We start from the raw sequence: 22755 nt of genomic DNA, 5'->3' as shown, positions 1-22755 counted from the left end.
AATACATGGGAGCTACTGACTTCCACATGGAGCTAAGCAAAGCATGAATAATCAAGCAGTCGTAACGTCTTACACAATATCAGATAGCTCCTGTTTCAGTTAATACAACTTAAACACCAAAGGTTTCTAAATAGTTTGTTGCTTAGATAATTAGTTCTACAAAAAAGTATTTAGAGGGCATTTTGTACACCTTTTCTACAATAAAAGCCATGTTTCTGGGGTTTTAGTTAAAAAAACATCATATGCTTTGGTCAAAATACCACAAGGATCATGTAACAACATTTTTAACCTGTCTAAACAGCCCTGTTCAGAACAGTCGGTTTCAGCACCTGTATCCTTTAATGACCACAAGCCACTGTTGACCCCAGCAGAAGCTCTGGTTTTTAGTCATTTTTACTTGGTTCTCTTTATTCTATTCTTGTTTATGCTGTTTTGACTTGTTTTGAGTTATTTCACCACACTCCTGGTGTTTGTTTTACACAATTTAACCTTACTGTATGTAAACTGGACAAACTAAAACAAAATATAATGAGTTATTTGTTGAAAGAACTGGACAGAATTTGTCCTCCAAAAAAAGCAGAGCATCTTCATTTTTAAGAGTGTGCCTGATTACTATGTAATTTTTTTTCTTTTTTACAAAACTTTCACACATAAATGCTCCTGTGCAAGTGCAGTATGAAGAAACTTAGAGGTGTCTTTTTTCTACCTGACCAAAGAAGGATAAGTCTGACTGTCCATTTCACATTCTAAACATTCTTCACATTCCAGCAGAAGAGCAAACAGCATAGCTACACAACCACTTCTATTCTACTTCAGGGTGATATGGAGAGGCCTATGAATAACAGGAAATGGCAGATCGGTCAAATCCGTATATGGGTTACATTGGGTATACTGTGCAGAGCTCTGAGACAATAGCCTGACAGCAGAGGAAAAACAAAATGCCACAGCCTAATGGGAGAAATAGCTAACCTATTTCCATCCACTCTCTTCTTGTGGGGCAATGACTGACTCCATGGAAATAGAACTGCATTCTTTCAAGGTTGGTTTGGGAATGTTGACATGAATCTGCATTCACAAACCCTTTTCTCCACGCAGTGCCACAAATAGCACTACATGTCAGTGTTATCTTGCTACTTTATTGTCCAGCTGGTGAAGTGATGATATGTGAATGCTCACCTCCAATGGCGTTACACCTGGAGGTGATCTCCCACAGAACAAGAGCCATGGAGTACACATCTGTCTGCTTGAAGGATTCAATATTTTCCAGATTGATTCTTGACTCCAGCACCTCTGGAGCCATATACCTGGCTGTTCCAACCTGTAACAAGGAGACAGAAGCATGTGTTATTACAGTTCCTTTGTAGTCTAAACTCTAGGCTTTGATCTCCATCTTGGACTTCAAGTGTTATCGCTAAGAAGTTTAAGGTACAGAGACTTTAATCTCTAGTCTGGCGCGTCTTATAACTACACAGCTAAAGCCTCAGCCCTTTGTTTTGCACTCATAACATTGTTTGGCTCTGGTACTTGCAATGACGCTTTAGACAAGCTAGCAGATTTGTGTCATTAATATTCTGAGAAACATTTAAGTGTTTGAATAACACCATGACAGAAAAGGAAATCTTGTAACAAATAAATATTGTAATGTGGGTTTAAACCTCAAAGTACGTCAACCAATTTTTTATGTAGCTTCAGAGAAAGCTGAAGGAGTTTTGTGTAGTTGCTGACTCATTCACTTAACACCTTGTGTCTTTGCATTTTCAGCCTGTGAATCATAAATCAGCGCAAACACAAAGAACAAAGGTCACACATGCATCAGGACTAAGAGATGCTTGAGGGGATATTCCCTGCAAGTCAAAGCAAGGCCCTGCCCAAACTCTCACACTAACATTGTCAGCAGTCAGATTCACTTTAACTAGGCAGCACACCAGAACATCACACACTCCAGACACAGTGTGCACATGGTGTGAGAAAGAGATAAATACCTGTATGTCAGGTAGCAATTTTGAAAATACATATGCAGTGCTACATTCAGCTAGGAGAGTAAAATTATTTAGCAATTTTCTTGTAGGTAATGATGTGGAGTATATATTTTACCATTTAGATTTTAAACCAGCTAGTTTTTCACACAACATATTTACATCAAATTTCTGCAGAAACGATTTTGTCATTATAGGCACCTAAACACTTATAAATGTTTTAATAACAAGCCTGTTACTATATTGCAAAATATGAAATATGATGAGAGTCAAAATGTATATTCTGATCCCTGAGAATATTTCTGGGGTTGCCAACCATATGAGTTGGCTCTTGCATGCAGTGATGCTAGCATTGCAGATGAGTTATATGCAAATGAAAATTCCAGATTAGTTTTGAATGGGGTTTTCTGATAAATCACAATTTATCATTATTTTTTACTTTCTTTTTCTATGCTTTACTTCTACGAGTCCTTGTGTATTTTTAAACTCTTATGTTCATATTGTGTTCGGAATATGTAGAAATACAGTGGCAATGTGGTATTTCATATTTATCGTTCCTCCACCAGACATAAAATATAAACTTGCCTGTCCACTGTTGGCCAGGTCGTCCACAGACAGGGAGTTGTCCAGGCGCAGGCCCAGGCCAAAGTCACACAGGCAGCAGGTGAGGTCATTCTTCACCAGAATGTTGGAGCTCTTGAGGTCTCTGTGGACGATGGGCACTTTGGGCCTGCCGCAGGGCGTGTGGTCACTGTGGAGGTGGGCCACGCCTCGGACCAGCGAACTGCCCAGCAGCCGCAGGTCCTCCCAGCTGATCACGTGGCGCGTAAGATACTCCTGCAGGTTCCCGCGTGGATGGTATGCCGTGATCAGCCAGTACTGCTTCTCCACTTTTCTCTCCTCTGCCGTCAAGAAGTGCAGCACGTTCTCATGCTTCAGGTTAATGTCCGAGAAGATGTCTTTCTCGTTCTTCCAGGAAGCGTACTCCTCATATGGGAAGATCTTTACCGCAACAGTCTCAAACTGCTCTGATGAGCTCTGCTTCAGCTTAGCCTTGTAGACCTCTGCAAATCGCCCTTTGCCCACCTGTGGGCAATATAAATGTTTGTAGCATTACTGTAACACTGTTAAATTATTCAATTGTTCATTTTTTTTTCATCCCAAATGGATGTTAAATATTCTGATAATGAAAACAATAGCTTAATTAATAATTAATTAATGAATAAATCATTAAAATGATTCAAGCCAATTTTAGACCGTACAATTTCAATGTTTTTTTATGAACTTACTGCATGTCTGCCTTTTATTTTCTTTAAAATAATTACTTTTAAGAATTTTATCAAACTGCTTGCTTTTCCTTTGGAAATAAATTATTATTAACACATTTTTAATGTTATTGTGGTATTTTGGTACATTTTTCAAATATTTTACTTGTATATTTTTTCTCTATTTCATGGTAAACCTTAGAAATCTTAAAAAAACCCCTCTTCAAATATCATGAATTTCTACTGTACTGACTGCTCTTACCTGCAGGTCCAACTCTATGGGCAGTGGCTCAGTGTTGTGATTGAGGCTGTTGGCGTGTGTGGAGCTGCTGTCGGAGCGGTCATCATCCATCATTATGGCACAGGCGTCACTGCAGTCCAAAGGCCCTTTGGGACCTTTGCGCTTCAGTGGCTTTTTGGTCTCCCACTCATTGAGCTTGCGGCGCCGTTGGATGCGGTACCAGTAGAAGGAGGCAACCACGAGGACGGCCAAAACCAGCAGAGGCAGCAGGCTGACCAGAATCACAGACACCACTTGGTTCTCTATTACATCTTGGTCTTTTTTAGCTGGAGAAGAACAACAAATGTTAATTTTCAAAAACGCCTTATGCAGCACAATTAAATCCCCTACACTGCAATTTGTCTCACACCACCTACAAACACTGTTTCTGTGAAAGCTTTTTATCATTTTTAATGCCAACAAGTATCTGTGATTTGATCATTTTCTTAAAACTTTACTTGACTTATGAAGTATACACAGATTTACACTGTGATGACTGCTACACACAACCACAAGGGACAGAAGCAGAGTTACCACTATGGTACATCACCTTTCCTTTTAACTTTTTAATATTTTGCGATCTGAAGATTACTTATTGATAATGTTATTCAAGTGGAATTTTGAGCAATTGATACAATATGACTCCTGTGTCCATACCATCATTCATTCATTCATTCATTCATTCATTCATTATCTGTAAGCGCTTATCCAATTCAGGGTCGCGGTGGGTCCAGAGCCTACCTGGAATCATTGGTCGCAAGGTGGGAATACACCCTGGAGGGGGCCCATACCATCATAATTTTCCCAAAATAACTGAAACTTTTACTCATACCACACATTACCAAAGTTTTAAGATCAGATATGAGCTTGGGCCTAAAGACATCGCTTTGAAATTTGCGTGAATTTTTTTTTTTACTTTTTTAACTGCTTGAAAATTTAATAGTGGCTTTGTTTGTTACTTATTTTATATCTTTAATATTTATCTTCTTATAGTGGAATTTTTGGAAACTGGAAAACATTTTTCTCTTCGCACATTTATTTATGAGAAGTAGCTTATATTTCTTTTAAAAGTTTAATACATTCTTTGAACACAACAACTGTTCTTCACATCGTTTGATAATTTCATGATGAATGGACCAATAAAAATGCTCCAAAATCTTTTACACTGCCTTCCTTTGAAAGTTAAGAAGTTTGTTTCCTTTTATATTTACAAAACACAATCAATATGGTCAGTGAAAACATTGGAAATGGTTTCAAGTTTCAAGATTACTAATAAATCACATATTATTGTTTTTATTGCATTAAAAAAAAATAACCTATTCTCTTAAATTGTATTGTAAATGTTTACAAATGGTTCATTTGTTATGACAGCAACCAGACGAGTCTGCAGAGTGGAGATATTCTGACTTTAAAAAGGTTATCAGTTGGATAATAATAACTGTTGATATACAGCCCCACAGATTTCTGATTTCAACCAAAACCTTGCACATAAAATAACAGTATTTTATATCTGGCTTTATAACCCACAGAAGTGAACAGACACAACTAATGTGAGAAATATTTAGATGCTGCTGCTGACAATTACTCAATCTGAGCAACACACATGAAAACACGGTTTCAAAACAGAAAATCAATTCAATGACCTATGTCTAAAAACCCCACATTTCTTGCACAAGTACAATAGATTTTTATGATGACTCAGTGATTATTTTGTCTGTCTTAGTCAAAATGTTTAGAAAAGTCCATTGAGTCACTCTTTGAAACAGCTGCAAAGCATCTGGGTTCACATGGAAGTTTATAGAAGATAATCTGGTAAACTGTCAACCACTAACAACACAAAATACTAGTAGACTGTATATTTACACTATTTTTGTAAATATGTCTCTAGGATTTCATTTCGGCAACAAAATAGTGCCAACTGATAAAGGTACCAACAAGATATAAATATTCATACAAATACAAATAAAAATATGGCCTAATAACTGAAATTATTAGTTTACAAATAATCAGATCTGTTCACAAAATGTTGACATCTAATTTAAATTCTGCATATTAATATAGAATTTACACAAATATTCACATAAAACCACACTGTGCTTGAGTTTCTAAGGGGGGCGATGAGGAAAGGGCTACACACTACACTGTGCTTGAGTTTCTAAGGGGGGCGATGAGGAAAGGGCTACACACTGAGGCTCTGTTCTCAGGGACTGTCTCAGTTCTTCAAGGAAATTTACCATGCCCCTCTGTCTGCCTGCCAACCTAAGGTTTGGCATAGCACCTCAAGCATTGCAGGTTGAGTCTGGAAGCCTCCTGCCAGCTATCAGGCACAGAGGAAAGGACAAGCTCAGCCTGTCTACATTCCTCTGTCTATCTCTCTCTCTCTCTCTCTCTCTCTCTCTCTCTCTCTCTCACACACACATATAGCACTACGATCACTAAGAGACAGACATAAAACACTCTGAAATAGACTGCTTTCCCTGGAACATTTAACATGACAATAAAAGACAAGACTGTCTGGAAACAAGTGCAAAACAAAGTAAACCTAAAATTAAAAAGACTTACACAGGGTAGAGTCAAATTTGAAGATTTGTGCTTATTATAAAGTGTAATGCAGTCTCTCTCTCTCTCTCTCTCACACACACACACACACAGCCTAAGACCTAAAATAATTAGGAAAATAATGCTGCATTTTCTAGTAACATAAGTCAGAGTGCCAGCCACACTCTGGTGTGTAGAGAGAATATTAACTAATAAAAGCATATTTTGCTCCAGACATACAATTAAACACATGGCTGTGTGCACAAGTGTGTACGTGTGTGTGTGTGTGTGTGCGTGTGTGCCAAACTCTTTCTAACAGGCTGTAAGAAGCTCATGTTCTCCAAAGCCCCTGACTCACATGTTAGTCAAATAGAGGCTAATTGCTTCAACATTCTCAGCGGGTTCTGAATAAAACAGCTCAGAAAAAAGGGGAGAAAATGTGTCTCGTTTTTCATTAAAAGCAACATCATTCAGACATAATTTCACGTGAAAACTATGAAGACTAATTGGCAGACAAATGAACAGCTGCTAAGCACCTTCAATTTCAAAATATGGCAAGGTTTTCTGTGAATAAATATGACATTCCACACCCTGAAGCAGTGGACAAGCTTGTTTTTGTCTTTGAGCTGAATGGCTACACAGATGAAAACAGATAAATTATTAGATTCTTGGACTGAAGAAATTGGCAAAGATCCTGTTGTAAAGCAGGTCATGGCACTTTGTGTGGCAGATTATTGAAACATGATCTAGGGCTGTCACTACTTTTGAGTAATGTCCTTATTACATTTATGATAAACCAATGAATAAAGCCAAAAAAATCATCTTCAAACTGCATTTTCACACATTAACGTTCTGACCAAGGTCCAAACCAAGGTTGTTGATTTGTTTCCTTGTACACATTTGATCCGTTTCATTTTCACACTGCAATTAAGTGAGCACACTAAAGGACTTCCTATGCTATACCTGTCAACATTCCCTTTGTGGGCTACATTTCTTGACACTGACTGGTTTGTAGAGGGTGTGCATCTGAAAAATGAATAAATCCTACATTTCTACATTTTATTGTTTACTACCACTATCTATTTGTGGCTCAGGTCAAAGTTATACACAACACATAGGACATGTATTGCTTACATATGCAATGCTTATCGTACACATTTTCGGTTCCACTTTAAATGACTGTTAAATTCTGTGCCTCAAACCACACCCGATTGCAGTTCATTATCAACAACACACTGTGCCCTACTGATATTGGAGGAGTATTATTTTAGAGACTAGTGTGCGGTGTGGTATAAAGCAGAAGTAAGAGTGGGATTGACTGTTGTCAAATCTGAGCTTTAATTTAGTTTTCTACAGCAACAAACAACAAAAACAATCCATGTGTAAAACCGGAGAGAAGTGTTACTTTTCCCCTCATGTCTAAAACTATAAAAGTTAAAACATGCATAAACTGTGGAAAAGTGTTATATCACCTAATGTTCACTGATGACAAACAGTCTTCTCTTAAAGCAGCCTGGTACGGTTATGTTAACAAATTTACAGTAACAGTAAACGTTTCCATGTTTTGTTCTATTCATGAAGTGAAGGCAGTGCATAAATTGCCTAGTAACATCCATCTCTGTCATATACTGCTTCGACTTCCTATTATTGTTCCAAAAATTCCAAACCATGTTTTTCACACTGCACACAAACCAAACCCTGGTTTAGTTTGATCCGGACTGTGACCACCGCTTCTGGTCGGACCACATTTATGTCCTTTGTTCCGGACGGTGGCCTGAGGCACCTTTCACACTTGCTATTTTGGTTTGGAACAGACTGCACCCTTAGGGTAAGAATCAGAGTTGGTCAGACACATCCACTGACATGCAGTGTTGACACTTGTGCTATTCTGTATATTTTTTTGCATTTACAAAAGTTAGGATGTAAACAGAACATGTAAACAGAAGTGTGCCTGACAGGCTGTTTCATTCAGTTTTTCATTGAGAAGGTACATTTCAATCTATATATATTTATTGAGTAATCATTACAAGCCTAAAACAGTGTTACATTTGCATGATAAAAAAACATCACTTTTTACTACCAGATGTGCAAGTGACTGGCATTTAGACCTTTCTGATCTTCTTTTCGGAAAGAGCGAATGGGAGTTCTGCCAATGTGTGATTGGTAGCATGCATTCAAATGTGGTGGGGTCACTGTTATTTGTTTGTTATGGTTACAACTATGACTAGTTTCACAGCATGACTAGCACCATAAAAGTGTTCACCTCTTTTCTCTGCAAGTGAGTTCTTTCTCTCCCTGTACCCCTCACGCCTCTCTCTCTCTCTCTCTCTTATTCTAGCCAGCAGTGACTCAGTCATGTCTTTAAAGCATCTGCTGTGTGACTGGAGGCCTGGATTCCATAACGCTGGGGAAGAAAAAAAAATATCTTTGCAGTTGAGACCTGTCAAACACTTCCCAATTCTTCTTCTGGCTTTTCTTCTCTTTCTTTCCTTAAAAATAACCTGTGATGTAGGATCAACTGACTATGAACAATCCAACTTCACAACCTGACTCTTAGTAAGAATGACACATGCTGAGGTGTTCCTAATCCTGACTGAGAGCTACAGGAGAGTAATGTAAAGACACAGCTCTCAGTTTTGATAGCCTTGAGCATTTCCACTGCAACAAAGTGAAGAATCTGTTGTATCTTTCAGGAATAGTCTCAGAATTTAAGCAACGTTCAAAACAGATGAAAAGCAGAAAACAATTAAATGTGGAAAATCAATAGTAACACAGTATTGTGCCCATTCCTCAGAACAAAGAACAGAACAAAAGTTCTAAGCCAAACCAAAAATAGAAAGAGACAAAATGTGAGTTCAAAGAAAAACGTGAAGGAACGGAAAAAACAATGAAAATTACCAGCATGAAATCTATTTCACGCTTGTTGTAAGGGACTGTGACTACATGCACTAACTGGCTGCAAAAGCCAAGTGTGAAACTTGTTATGTGTGAAACTGTGACTATAAAAACAGTGCCGAATGCCACTTTAGAGGAACAGTCCTGAGGTGCTTCCAACAGCTGTAAATCAAGCGAGCTGCTGCAGTCCACATTTGTCACTCTCCCTGTTGAGACGATCAAATTTACAACTCCAAAAACAGAAAAACCTGTGTAACTGACACAGCACAACACTCACTCTCTGAAAAGCTTTATGAGTTCTTTATTAGAAACAAACGTATGTTTGGTGGAGCGCTAATCCTCATGATGCTATCACTAGAAAGAGAAAAACAGGGATGTGCTCACCATTCATTTCAATCATATCTGTCCAAAACATGCTGCCAAGAGGTGAATTAAGAGCCAGATTCAGAGCTGTTAATCATAATAATGAATCAGTGCTCAGCTATTTTCAAGACACAAGCAGCATTTGTCATGTGATATTACACTGCCCAACTAAACATTTTATCACCAATTTTGTGGCTGAAACATTATAAGTTCTCAGTAGCCACATGTGCTATATTCAAATGAACTCATAAAGTAGAAATATTAACATACCCACAGAGTGACACACACAAATTCACTCACACACACACATCTATGGACACTTTTGAGTCGCCAATCCACTTACCAACGTGTGTTTTTGGACTGTGGGAGGAAACCGGAGCACCCGGAGGAAACCAACATGGACACAGGGAGAACACACCAAACTCCTCACAGGCAGTCACCCGGAGCGGGACTCAAACCCACAACCTCCAGGTCCCTGGAGCTAGGTGAAATCCAACAATCCAGTCCATTTTTTGTGATCATCAAACAAACAAACAAACGTACAATCAGAGTTACTCTGATATTGTTCTGCATTTTGCATAGCCGGCAGGCATTTCAGAGATTTCCCACCTCCTCGTCTCTCCAATCACAGCATTAGAATTACATTTATATGACAGCGCAGAGGCAAGGTTAAATGGAGCATAACAAACACAACAAGTGCAGAGTAATAAGAGCACTACAAAAATTTGGAGAAAATGAGAATGGATGCCCTGTGGAGGGTCCACACCAGGGTGTAATACCGGCTTGTGCCCAGTTATTCCGGGTAGGCTCCGGACCCACCGCAACCCAGAACTTGACAAGTGGTTACAGACAATGAATGAATGAATGAATGAGGAAGGAGAAGAAACAGAGCCTCACTATTGTGTGCACTGTGTTTGGAATGCAGGGGCTAAAACTGGGATGTTTAGAAAGGGATGTGATCCTTGTAGTATCAACAATGCCATCATTATCACAAGGGCACTGGAAATAAGAATAAGAAGGTGGGTAAACAAACCTTTAACAACAAAGGTCTTTAGTGCGCTCGCTAAACTGAATTGTGCAACCAACACTTAAGGGATTAAATGAATTCAATGTAACAAAATCAAGAATGCTGGTTCAGAGCCTGGGCTGGACTTTCAGGTGTGAAAACTCTCTTCATCAAAAAGCCAGTGCATTGTTGATTCCTCTTGAGTCATTCTCTGCCGGAGGCATTTTACCCTGAAGAAAGTGTTTTTTTTCTGTGGGAAAATAATTTGTATATTTGCTTTTGTTTGAAAACGTTTCATATTACAATCCAGAATGTACAATGTTGTGTTTGCAGTCACTGGCTACGTTAACAGGCAAAGATTTCCTCCTATCAGATTGAATTCGTTCTGATTATAGATTCAGACTGAGGTGTTTATAAGTACACTCCACTCACCAAGCGGATTAAAATCTCAGTTTATATGCGTGCTACAAGTAATCCGATCCAAAAAATGTGCATGCACAGAATACCACTTAGTATATACGTCACTGGAGTTTACTGTCCTCGAGAGAAGAGTGATCTCGTTTCTCTCATCTGTAAAGACTGGTGGAAGAGAGGAGCACTGAAGGAATTCACAGACAGGGTGGAAGCAGAATTCCGTATCACACGGCAGTCTTTCATGATTTTATAAACATGCGAGTTGATGAAAGATTATTTTGCACCCCCTCCCCAGAACACACCATAAGACCCCTAGGTCAGTAATGTGTGCTGCTGTTGCCTTGCACAAGCTCAGCTCATGCACAGAATGTACACAAAATTTCCAAATAGGTGTGTGTAAATGGATACAGGTGTTTACATGGCTATTATTCTTCTATTTAACAGATTATTTAAAGGATTACACACCTCATTGAATCAGATAGAAAATGTAATCGGAATGACCCCCATCAGACTACTCTGTATAGCTGTATACATAAACATGTTTTATTTCAATTGAGATAATAGTTGGATTATTAATAGATTATCAGGCTGCATGCAAAACAAAATGCAAAACAAATTCTCTGCTCAGTGTAGTTTACACCACTATATATTTAAATTAAAATTAGTTGCTGGCTGCACCTGGCAGGGTAGTTATCAACTATCAAATCTGCAGAAAACATATAGACAAAAAAATTGTGTTCTGTGACCTTATGGTAATATGGGGATGAGTGGTCAGGAAGTTACCTGAGACACAAAAAAGCTTGAAAAGCAGTTAAGTCTTCCTTTTCAAGTGTTTATTTGTGACACCACCAGAAATTCGGAAATAAAATACAAAAATGGACAGAAACCATATTTACAATATTTACATTAATCACACTGGTAAGAGTTAACACTAATGCTGTGTTCGATTGATATCGGAAACTGGGAAATACCATTTTTCCGACTTGGGAACTGCACCCGAACGGTGGACAATGTCGTATTTACCACCGGTAAACTCGGGATTCTTAATGATACACGAGTTTACGAGATGTGACGTATATCGCAACCTTTTACTTCTTTCCCAGGAGAGAAAGGCAAATATGCATTTGAATAGTTTTATTATGCATGTTTTCTGTAAATAAAAGCCAAATATTATGATCAGTTTTGTTATTACTCAAAAACCGTTGAGTTGTTATTTAATGGTAAAACACTTTTTGGGGATATACTATGTACAGTGGGTGGATCTTTAGCCAAGCTCCCGAACGCAATGAAGTCGTATTTACTACTTAACCACCCAGTATATACAACCATCCAGTGAGCACCTGAAAGCAGCATAAGGTGGGATAGCTGCTACACAGCTGACTTTAAAAAGGAAAGTGCTAAAGTGCTCTTAAACCAGTAACACCCCTTTAGTGTGTTCCCCTGCCTCTAAATACACTAAAGCTTAAACTAGACCAACAGGTAATTTAGTTTACAAGCAGGTGGGCAAACTATAGAAACTGTTACCTACATTATATGCATTGTTATAAGGATATAAGCATGCATGCACTTGTGGAAGTCCAGGTAAGTTTATTTGTATACAGTGTTAGAATCTATTTATAGCCCCCTCTTTCTGTCTAATAACACTCTAATGCTTCATGCTAAGGCAATAAAAGCTTTGAAATCTGGATGATGCAAAACTCCACACACAGTTAATTTCACTAAGTTATTACGTCAGTGTAAAACAATGGCAGGCATTTCTGGATAAGTAAACTGTGGCACCATTCCAGTAAATAAACATAGATTTCCTGCACATCCTCACTAAGGGAAGAAAATACGCCTTCCTCTCTGTCAGAACCTCAAAGAGCATGGCCTGCTTTCACACATTTCACCCCTTACACACCTGCTTAAAAGGAGATCTAAACGCCTGTGCTCAGTGTGTACCAGTGTGAGCTATTTCAGTTACCTGTTGTGCTAGTGTTGTTTATATGCATTTTTGAGAACATTCAGAAGGTACTGGGAACAACACACGGTGTGTATACCTCCTCTGCCTTGTTTACTTAGGGAACACTGAGTCAGAGAGAGCGCCGTGCAGCCAGCTGCTTGGCTATGTGGTTGTGATGTCTCTGCTTTGAGTTAATAGGCAGGAAACCACATGTCTGAGATCCTCCGCTTGCTCGCCTCACAACACAGACTGAGCCAATCTGTCTGAAACAGGCCACAACACAGCTAGCAGTGCTGAAAATTGATGCACTTTTGTAAACATAGTTTTCACATGAATAAAACTTCAGTATCAACACGTTTCTTGCCAAAAAGTAGTAAAATGAACAACAAAACTTTGTTGACATTAGAAACAGAATACGAACAGCTCCAACAGAGCATTAAAGTAAGTCACCACCTCTTCATAATCAAATGAAAAGGTAGGTACACCGAAAAGAAGATATGCAATTTGTTTACATCATTTCCACAAATAAAATAGCAATAAACAGCAATAAAAACACAACTATTGCCAAAACCAAGTGAACTGAAAGACAAAATTGTTCTGATGTTAAAAGTGGGATTAGGATCATTAGAACATAACATTAAGCTTCCTCTTATCATGACCTTCTGTTGCTATTCAACCACAGATAAACTACAGATTATAACGAACCTTCATTCACAACGCCTCCGGCCAGTCAGATACAAGCTAGATATGACTCAGGAAAGAAGTGCTGTTATTGACATGACCAGTGTTTCAAAAAATAGAAAAAAAAAGAGCCCTTTCTACTCTCCTACACACACACTTTTACATACTGGGCCTTCTGTACATACTCTGCCCACCTATCAACAGCTTGGAAATACTGCTCCAGACTATCATAACCAACAGATAGACCAATACACTGCAGATAAAATGGCTTATTTATATAGTGCATATATTATGGAGACCACAGATCTTATAATTTACATTATAAACACAGCTCCAGGGACCTGGAGTGTCTCCGTGGGTTTCCTCCGGGTGCTCCGGTTTCCTCACATGGTCCAAAAAAACATATGTTGGTAGGTGGATTGGCGACTCAAAAGTATCAATAGGTGTCAGTGTGTGAGTGAATATGTGAGTGTGTGTAACCCTATGAAGGACTGGCGCCCCCTCCTGGGTGTGTTCCTGCCTTGCGCCCAGTGATTCCGGGTAGGTTCCGGACTCACCGCGACCCTGAACTTAACTGAATAAGTTTAGATCCCTGAATTGGATAAGTGATTGCAGACAATGAATGAATGAATGAATGAATAAATCAATAAATGAATAATGTGGCTTAATTTTTTAGGATGTGAAATCATTATTAATTTAATGTCTACACCACCTATAGTTCCAATGTCCTGGCCATCATCACTATATTTGTATTTCTTTCATGTATCAGCTTTCAGTAAAGGCCTTGGACCTCTGGTTTATAAAAGCATATTTATATCCTAATGATTTTGAGAAACAGGTGAAATTCCTTTTTAAGTAGCCTTAGCAGTTTTTTCAAAGCAGAAAAGCTAAGGGGAAAAAAAGGAATGGAAAAAAATGAAGGTGGAGCTCACAGTGAGGGAAGTACAGGATTTCGTTGCACTCGTCTTCCGTGCATGAGCACATGTAGAACTGACCACTGTCTGTTTTATACTCCTTCATCTCACATGTGGTGCTGTTATAGTCCTCCAGAATAATACCATACACAGGGTAGGACGGGAGGTGACACACTGTCTCAACTGTTTGGTTGACATCGTTCTTCCTCCTGAAGGAATGGGACACAGCCACAACAGTACACACACACACACACACACACACAATGATTAAAGGGATTATATAAAGTGGGAGGGACTCAGTACAAACAAAGTCATTCTAGAATGTTTCTATGTTTGTCCAAACATAATAAACCCATCAAATTCTCAGAACCCTCTAACATTAGTTTGGCTTTAACTTCTCAGAAACAAAATGACACACTGATGGGAAATAAACACTTTACTTGTGTTCATGATTTAAAGTAATAATTTGGCAAAATGATTTTACTAATTTAACACATTTTAGTTCAAGTTGTTTCTTACATCCAGTGTATTAGATCACACCAAACCAAACCAAACATACAACCAATTAGCATTAGCACAAATCATGGACTATCATAGTAGTAGTATTGTAGTACAAGTGAGTGAATGAAATGTGCCATACGATTATGCAGCAATGTTTTAAGTTATATATGCTGTATTTTAAGCAAAAGCTGTGCTTTATATGGTCCTGTTCTAAAGTTCTAATATCACAAGTCAGCAGATTAGCTTATTTACAAGGTCAGGTTTGTAGCAATCGGCTGATGTACAGGACTTAGTTTTGTAGCAATTTTAAACATCTTGGATGTGTGATTATGACCTGCTTGTTCTTATGCCTTATGATTATGAAAAGAAGAGCAGTGACGTACCAGACTGCCACGCAGATCTCATCAGGATTTTCACAAATAGACGTGAGGTTGCAGTTGGCCTGGCAGATGCCAGTTCCGTTACACAGTGAGGGTTTTACATCACAGAACTTGCACAATTGCGTCAGCTTAAATATCCCAGGAACCATCCCACCTGCAACAAAACAAACAATAAATCAGGGTACATATATCGAGACATTCATCAGTTTGGTTTTCTGACTGTATGAGGCTAAATCCAAAAATTGAAAACTTATTTAATACAGATTTCAATCGTGTTGCCAATTTTCTATGGAATTTTCATGGAAGAGATGGCATAAATAATTTGGTTTCATCAGCTGGGATCACATGCTGCTGTTTGTGGCAGGAAAATGTTGACAGGAAGGCTGAGAGCTGCTGGTTATAGGCTGGAAAGGCGTATTTGTCGTGTATTGATTGTACTCCCTCAATCTGATCTTACAGTCCTACCACTTTCTTTACAAAATGCAAAAACAGGAAAAAGGATCTTTCCTGAAATTCAGATTGTGAGGAGCAGAAATGAAAAACTAGAAAAAAGTGAAAAACAATACGTCCCATTTTGTTTATTAATGAAATAATGAGGATTTACACCCGATTTTCTGGTTTGGATTTAGCCTCAAACTCTCAGAAAACTAAACTGATAACTGTTACACGGACCCAATCCAAACTGAAGATGTGTGTTATTGAAGTCACAATCTGATGCTAAAACTTTCTAACTTTTGACCATAAGGATAATGACTCTAAATGGCATTTAAAAGAAAAAACTGTGCATTTGTTCCAATTCCAGTCCACATTTTCCTTCTGTTCCAGCTCCTGACAAGCTGGGCCAGGTAATTAGCAGTCTCAGGCCCTTAATTACCTCTCCTGAGTTGTGAGTCAGAACTGAAAAAATATTGTGCTCTGAGGATCCTGGATCATGAATCTTTGTTGTGTTATTACATTTCGGATCCCATTTCCTATCTTCAGAAAGCAGTAGATCAGCATGCAGGTGGAGGAATATATAGGGAGGGGCAGTGTGGCATTCTGGAGTGATCAGTATGATCTTGTGTGCTGATCTCCTGGGCCATCTTCTGTCTCTGACCTGTTCAGACCTGTTCTCCTCTCTAGAGCCCACTTCATACTGCTCCTTCATGCACTCCAGTCAAATAGTTCTAGTCTTGGATATAATGCTTTTGGAACAACTTAAGTTTTTAAACCCTAAGGATCCCATGTGGCCTACGCTTTCACCATTCATTTTATAGCAGCATTATGTAAGTTTGACTAATTTGGGGAACTGGTGACTTTCTGGTTGAAATATGTAATTGCACTAATGTTTGGAAGAACATTTTGTAATGTTATTCATGCTTCATTCATGTTATACATGCATTTAAAGAGAACTCAATCAGAACTCAGCGAAGGAAAATTTGAGGTAGAACAGAACATTATAATAAGAAGTTAGACTGTGTAAAGTGAGAGGTGGTGTGAGTTTGTAGCTTAAATGTGAACATTTTGGTTAAAAAACAGGAAAGCTAACCCAAAGCCTATGGCACAATTTGTGCCTTAAAGACATCCATTTAAGGTAGAAAGCAAATTTAGAATAAAGGCTTAAGGGACCACAAACATATGCCCATTTCAGATGAACCAGAAAAAAAAAATTTAAAACACTGAATTAGTTCCTTTTCTGACTGTAAAGTTTACAGTGGGAGCTTCAGTATTACTCTGCATATCGGCCAAACAAGCCTCATTTCATTTGTTCTCTCACAGGGACTGGGGAGTCGTGACCAAACAAGCTTCTTTTTGCCACACCAATCTGTTCCTCCTGAGGGAGCCTGATTCCTATTGCTACATATTCAGTAATATCTCTCTCCCGAATTCACTAAAAATCAGAGCTGTATAGATAGGCACTATGAGTCATGCCCCAACTAACATCACTCAGGTAACCAGGCCCTGAAGTCATACCCCCACTTTTTTTTCGCCTGTATGTGACTACTTTAACAACGACAGAACTCACACACTAGTTTCACTGCAGAAAACAAACATGACTGAGTATTTCCTGCATAATAAATCTTCAGATGCATAACTGAAAACAGTGTCTATGGTTATGGGCATATTGCTATTTAATGATCACATATTGTGGAGTGTCCTTAAACTTTTTAAAAAGTTAATGTCATGCCACATTGTGGAACCAAAAGTGCTTCTTCTATGCCATGATTTTGCACGTTTTTATTATTTTAACTCAAATTCAACATGATATGTTGCTAAGGTGGTGTTGGGCTGTGTGTTCAGTCATGTGCATTGTTCACTGCAATAATTAAAGACAAACTGGACTAAATGTTTTCTGAAATTGTTTAGTGGTGTGTTTTCTGATGGTATTCACAATATGCTCAAAACCTGGTGAAATAAGGTGTATTTTATTATGAAGTTGATAAATATTTTCTTGTTGCCCACACACAATTACACACTTTATTCCTAAAAGTTAAAATGTTAAAAGTAAATGACCACAAATTAGCTTCTATTGTGCCAATTATAAAGCAATTATACAGAATGCAGTGTTTAAAACAGGTGTAAATAAGAGGTGGAGAGCATTCTCTAATTTGGTGTGAATGGGTTTTATTTACTATAAATAAATGCCATGCACAGCCATGGTCAATCAAGGCATAAGCAACAGCTGACTACCCTGTTTTGCATGTGTGTGTGCAGGGAGGTGGGGGGCATATGCAGTCATTAAACAGTGTAATGTAGCCCTTTAGAACAGCTGTCAACTTGTGTAATAAGCATGCCACCCCTGATAAAAGCCTTCCTCTGCCCTGATAAAAGGTTTTCGCTGCTTCTGGCTGCCTGACAGCTGAACTAGTAGAGCAAAAAAAAACACTATGCTGGATAAATAAAAACTGTTGGAGCTGAGATAGAAACCACTAATGAATCATCAGACCTCAAATCTGACAGGAATTGTCATAACCCGCAAACGTAGCTGAAGCGCTCAATTTTCACTGTCAATTTTCAATATATATATATATATATATATATATATATATATTTAAAGGATACTGCCATGCAAAAATATAAGCAAGATTTAACTCTGGTCTTGTTAGACAGTTTCAGCCCCAGGCTGAATATACATCATGTGTCATTCATTCTCTAAACAAATAAATTAATTTTAAGACATGCAACACAGAAAATACTTCATATTTGCAAGTGGTGCTGTCACTGTAGAAAGGACAGTACAGAAGAGAGATGGCAAGAGTCTTATTTATGGCACTTTTCCACTTGGAATAATCCAAGTGGAACAATCTGGTACCAGGTCCCTGGAATAGAATACTTTTTTAGTCCCTTCTTGCACCTGGTATGAAGCTAATATTTTTAATTAACATTTTTAAAAATTAGCATAGATTATGAACACGTTTATTCTTTATTTTTGACTTAATCTGTTGGTTTCATTCATTTGCAGACAACAGCATAATAATCTAGTGTAATTCCATAAAGCCATAAATTGTAAGCATCATTACATCCTCCATGATGTCAGGTTTGGCTCCACAGTCATGCACTGAGAAAATAATTTGAGAGGTCCTCTCACCCACTGAAGTTCTGCACAGTTTCTGGGTTAATTCAAGGTGTCAATAAGATCCTTTTTGAACCCTCCCATCCTGGCCACACTTGGATAAGCTTTCACTGAATCAGCATGCGAGTTAGTACGATTTCCTTTCCAAAGCCATATTACTGAACATTTAGAAACCCAAACTGCCTGTACCCACATGTTCCTATTCTGCATCTGAATATGTAACACCGTCACTGTGCTGCTCTACACCCGACCTAAACGTCCACAAATCTTGTCTATAAAATTCCATGTGCATGACAAATCTAAATTGTAAACAGATATTGATTGCCAAAATTTCTTATTGTAAAAACACTAGAAACTATGGCCACTACATCCCCATGTCCCTCTAACTTGTGTTAGTGTTCTCTCTACTCCTCCCACTGAAGGATGAGGTGACCTGCAGCAGGAAGGAAGAACAGACAGTGTGGAAATGTGGCTTCCCTTCCACAGCTAGAATAATAAAGCAGGACAACTTTTACTGCTATTAAAGAAAGTTAGCAATGCACTGTACTTAGTATTTCAAACTTTGAACCTCTCAAGATTGTCTAGGAAACCTCTGAGAATGTAATATACAGTCAAGAAGTATTTGGAAATAGTCTTTTTTTTTTTTGAGTTCAGAGTGACAAAAGCACCATTCATTTTCTAGACCATCTCCCCTCAATCCCATGTGTTGGCCTCTACAGGAAGAGCATGTGGACGGTTTGGGGAAGCTGATCTCCAAGTCTCTGGGTCATTGAAGCGGGCCAAGATGGGATTGTGCCTGCCACGAGGAGAGGAAGACTAATATGGTCAAATCAGATTCAGCCACTTTGAGGTTACACGACCCCTCTTCTCATCCATAAATAGCTGTTTCTCAGCTCCGCACCCAGAGGCCCAGAGAGGCAAGAGTAAACATGGGCTCAGACTCACGCCCCCTTTCGAAATGCCCTGTTCCTTATGCTGCTCTAAAAGACCTACAAAAGAGCTCTTTCAGCCTGCAACCGCTGCTCTGCTGCCTTCACTGAAAACCCATTCACTCAAGTCCATCACTTCTAATCTTCTGATAGGAGAGCATAGTATAGTACTCCAGTGGCCGTGAGCTTCCTTTAGACATTTAACAGGTGTAGATAAGGCTTTTCAGGGCACTGGTGATTCAAAGGGTAGCACTTTATTTATGGTATAACTAAAAAGAAAGAAAACGGGTCCACAGAGGATACGCTTTCTGTTTGATTGTGTATTTAGGTCTTGAAGAGCTTGGCTATTGATGCAGAAGTTGCTGTGCTGTTGTAAAAGGTCAGTTCACACAAACTGTGCAGAGCTCCTGATAAGTGCGGAGGGAGTGGACACTGTCCCGTCACCCAAAGGTCAAACCAGGGGACACAAATAGTGGGGCATGTTATCTCAGAGAAACGTATGCTTATCAACACCAACACAGTTACGTCAGAATAAGTGCCAGACAGACAGACAGACAGACAGACAGACAAACAAGCAATCTTACAGACGAGCAGATAGCCATGTGCACACAAACTGGTAAGGTCACGCTTCCACAGGCAGGACAAAGAGCCTCCAAATATCTGTATCAGGCCTAAAAATGTTTGTGTGATTCTAGACTGCGTGGCTGTGTTTGAGTCCAAGCTCTAAATGGTCAGTGCTGAAGGTGGAAAAGGAGCAAACAGGTAAAGCAAATGGCAGAGCTTCAACGGAAGGCATTACGCCCACAACCAAGAGCTTTCTGATGTAATGTACTATATGTGAAGACTAAAGCAAGCCAAGACATTGCTACACTTGGGCACCGGCTATTACACTGGCACACACAAATGTATCTTTGTAAACTTGAGCTACACATTTGAATTCCTCCTGAAATAAAGTAGACTGGACTAAAATGAAAGTGTGGACTTTGTTTTCTCAGTGTAAAATGCATTGGTAACACTTATATTTTTGATCTGTAAGTCAAACAATTGCATGGGTTCCCTTTCATAGCAATGATTAGTTAATGGAGTTTACAGAGCTTGTCAACATGAAAAAGGAAAAGATCCACTAAGGGATGTCTGGGAACTGAAGTATTGAAAATAATTGCTTTTGACACCTAAAGCGTTGCAGCCCACCTAACATATGACTAAAGAATTCATGATTTACTTTATTATTTAACAACAATAATAAAATAGATGTAAACTTAGGTTTCAAATAACTGTCAACTGTTAAAAAAACTGTAAATAAACATACTGCCAGCTCAGATATCCGTTAAGTTCTTTACGTACACATTATTGTACAGTAGAGCATTTTACATAAATATACTGTAATTCTATAAAAATAAAATCCCAGTGTCATGTGTCAAATGTGACTTCTATCAGAGACTGAGACCCAGCTAACACCAGTAGCACTGACCCAACTTCAGCTTCATTCTAGATACTGTAGTTACAGCTCCACCCACAACAACAAGCCACTGATATACTGCCTCTACCTCTCATAGATTCACCATCAGACAAACACAGATCTACTTCATCTCTACTGTCTTTTCTGTTATTTTGAAAGCATTTACATTTCTAATTCGATACATTTTAATTTATTGTAATAATATTAGTAATATAATAATAATAATAATAATACTTTACTTGTGTTAATGCTCTTAGTTTTTTATTTATTACTTCTGTAGGGTTTGCAGGGAATTCTAGGAAAGATCCTTTTTCCATTAAGAATGAATGTGAGTATCAAGAGCTAACAGAAAAATAAGATAACAGACTAAATAATGAAAAGTGTGCTGCTGCAAAAATGTAATTTACAGAAAATAACAGAAAATGTTTAGAAAGTAGATTAGAAATATTAAGCACTTCTAATAATATTTTCCACTTATACGGATATATTGTAGATTCATACCTGTTTTCTTTGCACAGTGACTCTGTCAGGCCTTAACAAGGATATCAACAGGCTATCATTTCTGATAATCAATTCATATACATACAGACTGGGCCAAACCTTGCAAAATGCTTTGTAATAAACACATCATAACAGAAAGCATGATGTCTGAGCAACATAGGACAAAAAGACCCATCAGTCTCGTCTATCACAGACAGGTTGCTATTTAAGACGGGAGTCGAGGCAGGGAGGGCCTCATTTGATATAATTAGCGCCTAACTCACCTGTAATCATGGGGTAAAGAACTGAAATTAATGACAAGGGAGAGGAGAAGAAACAAACAGCTCACGCTGTTTGAAGGAAGGAAGGGGTGTCTGGCTGGAGCCAAAATGTTGCCCTCCTTAGATCCAAAGTACCAAAAACACCCACTAAACCCATCAGAGGGACGAAGAAACGTTTTGCTAACCCCCGGAACAGCTACTTCCACACTGACACACAGCAGAATGGTGATGACTTATTTTTACCTTTTTACCTTTTTACACGCCAGCCATGCACACTCAACTGTTTTTTTAATGGCAACATAAAGGAAAATCATAAATTTCCTATTAATTTTAGCAGCAAAACAGTAAAGAGCTCATTTCCATAAATCAGTCCAAATGACAGCAGCATGTTCAACAGTCTGTAAAATTCAAAACCTAAAGAGTTTGAAATATGGCCATGCAAAAAAGAAATGAAGACATACAAGAATACAATGTCATAAGTAGACAACATGTAACGCAGAAACACCAGAAAAAACAAACAAACAAAAAAGCTTGTAGCAAGCTCCTTGTGAATAAAAGCTGGGAATATACAAAACCAATGGGAAACCAAGGGTTTAGCTACATCACCTTCTTAAATACAATACAAACCTCTTCAAATCTCAACTTCATAAAGGACCATTTTAGAGACAAAGAATTTAAGAAAAGAGGGGTAAGAAAACAGTACTTTAAATATCTGTGAACCCATTAAGCTGTTGTTTAGCCTAGCGTTCTCCATGAACCCCAGTCACATAAACAACCTCAGGCCCACCACAGCAAGTAGCTACAGACATAGCACTAACGCCATTACTATGAAGCACCTGTGGAAATATGTGACTTATTACACGTTGCGCAACTTCACGGGTTTTGTGTCCCACTTTGA

The 22755-nt window shown here is 38.5% G+C and overlaps 1 protein-coding gene across 2 annotated transcripts in view; it reads right to left on the bottom strand.

Annotated features, from left to right (window-relative positions):
• Positions 1 to 22755, bottom strand: part of tgfbr2b (transforming growth factor beta receptor 2b) — a 50568-nt gene that overhangs the window by 5653 nt on the left and 22160 nt on the right. For both annotated transcript variants that reach the window (XM_066683366.1, XM_066683365.1), the window contains exons 2-6: positions 15159 to 15309; positions 14293 to 14483; positions 3504 to 3808; positions 2562 to 3062; positions 1177 to 1318 (exon numbers count right to left, since the gene is read on the bottom strand). In XM_066683366.1, the coding sequence (XP_066539463.1) occupies positions 1177 to 1318; positions 2562 to 3062; positions 3504 to 3808; positions 14293 to 14483; positions 15159 to 15304 (1285 nt within the window). In that variant the 5' untranslated portion in view covers positions 15305 to 15309. The remainder of the gene's footprint in view (positions 1 to 1176; positions 1319 to 2561; positions 3063 to 3503; positions 3809 to 14292; positions 14484 to 15158; positions 15310 to 22755) is intronic.

This window comes from Hoplias malabaricus, chromosome 10 (genome assembly GCF_029633855.1).
Source record: "Hoplias malabaricus isolate fHopMal1 chromosome 10, fHopMal1.hap1, whole genome shotgun sequence".
Classification (NCBI taxonomy): domain Eukaryota; kingdom Metazoa; phylum Chordata; class Actinopteri; order Characiformes; family Erythrinidae; genus Hoplias; species Hoplias malabaricus.
Note: the sequence above shows the minus strand (reverse complement) of the source record. Positions and strands in the feature narration are given on the sequence as shown.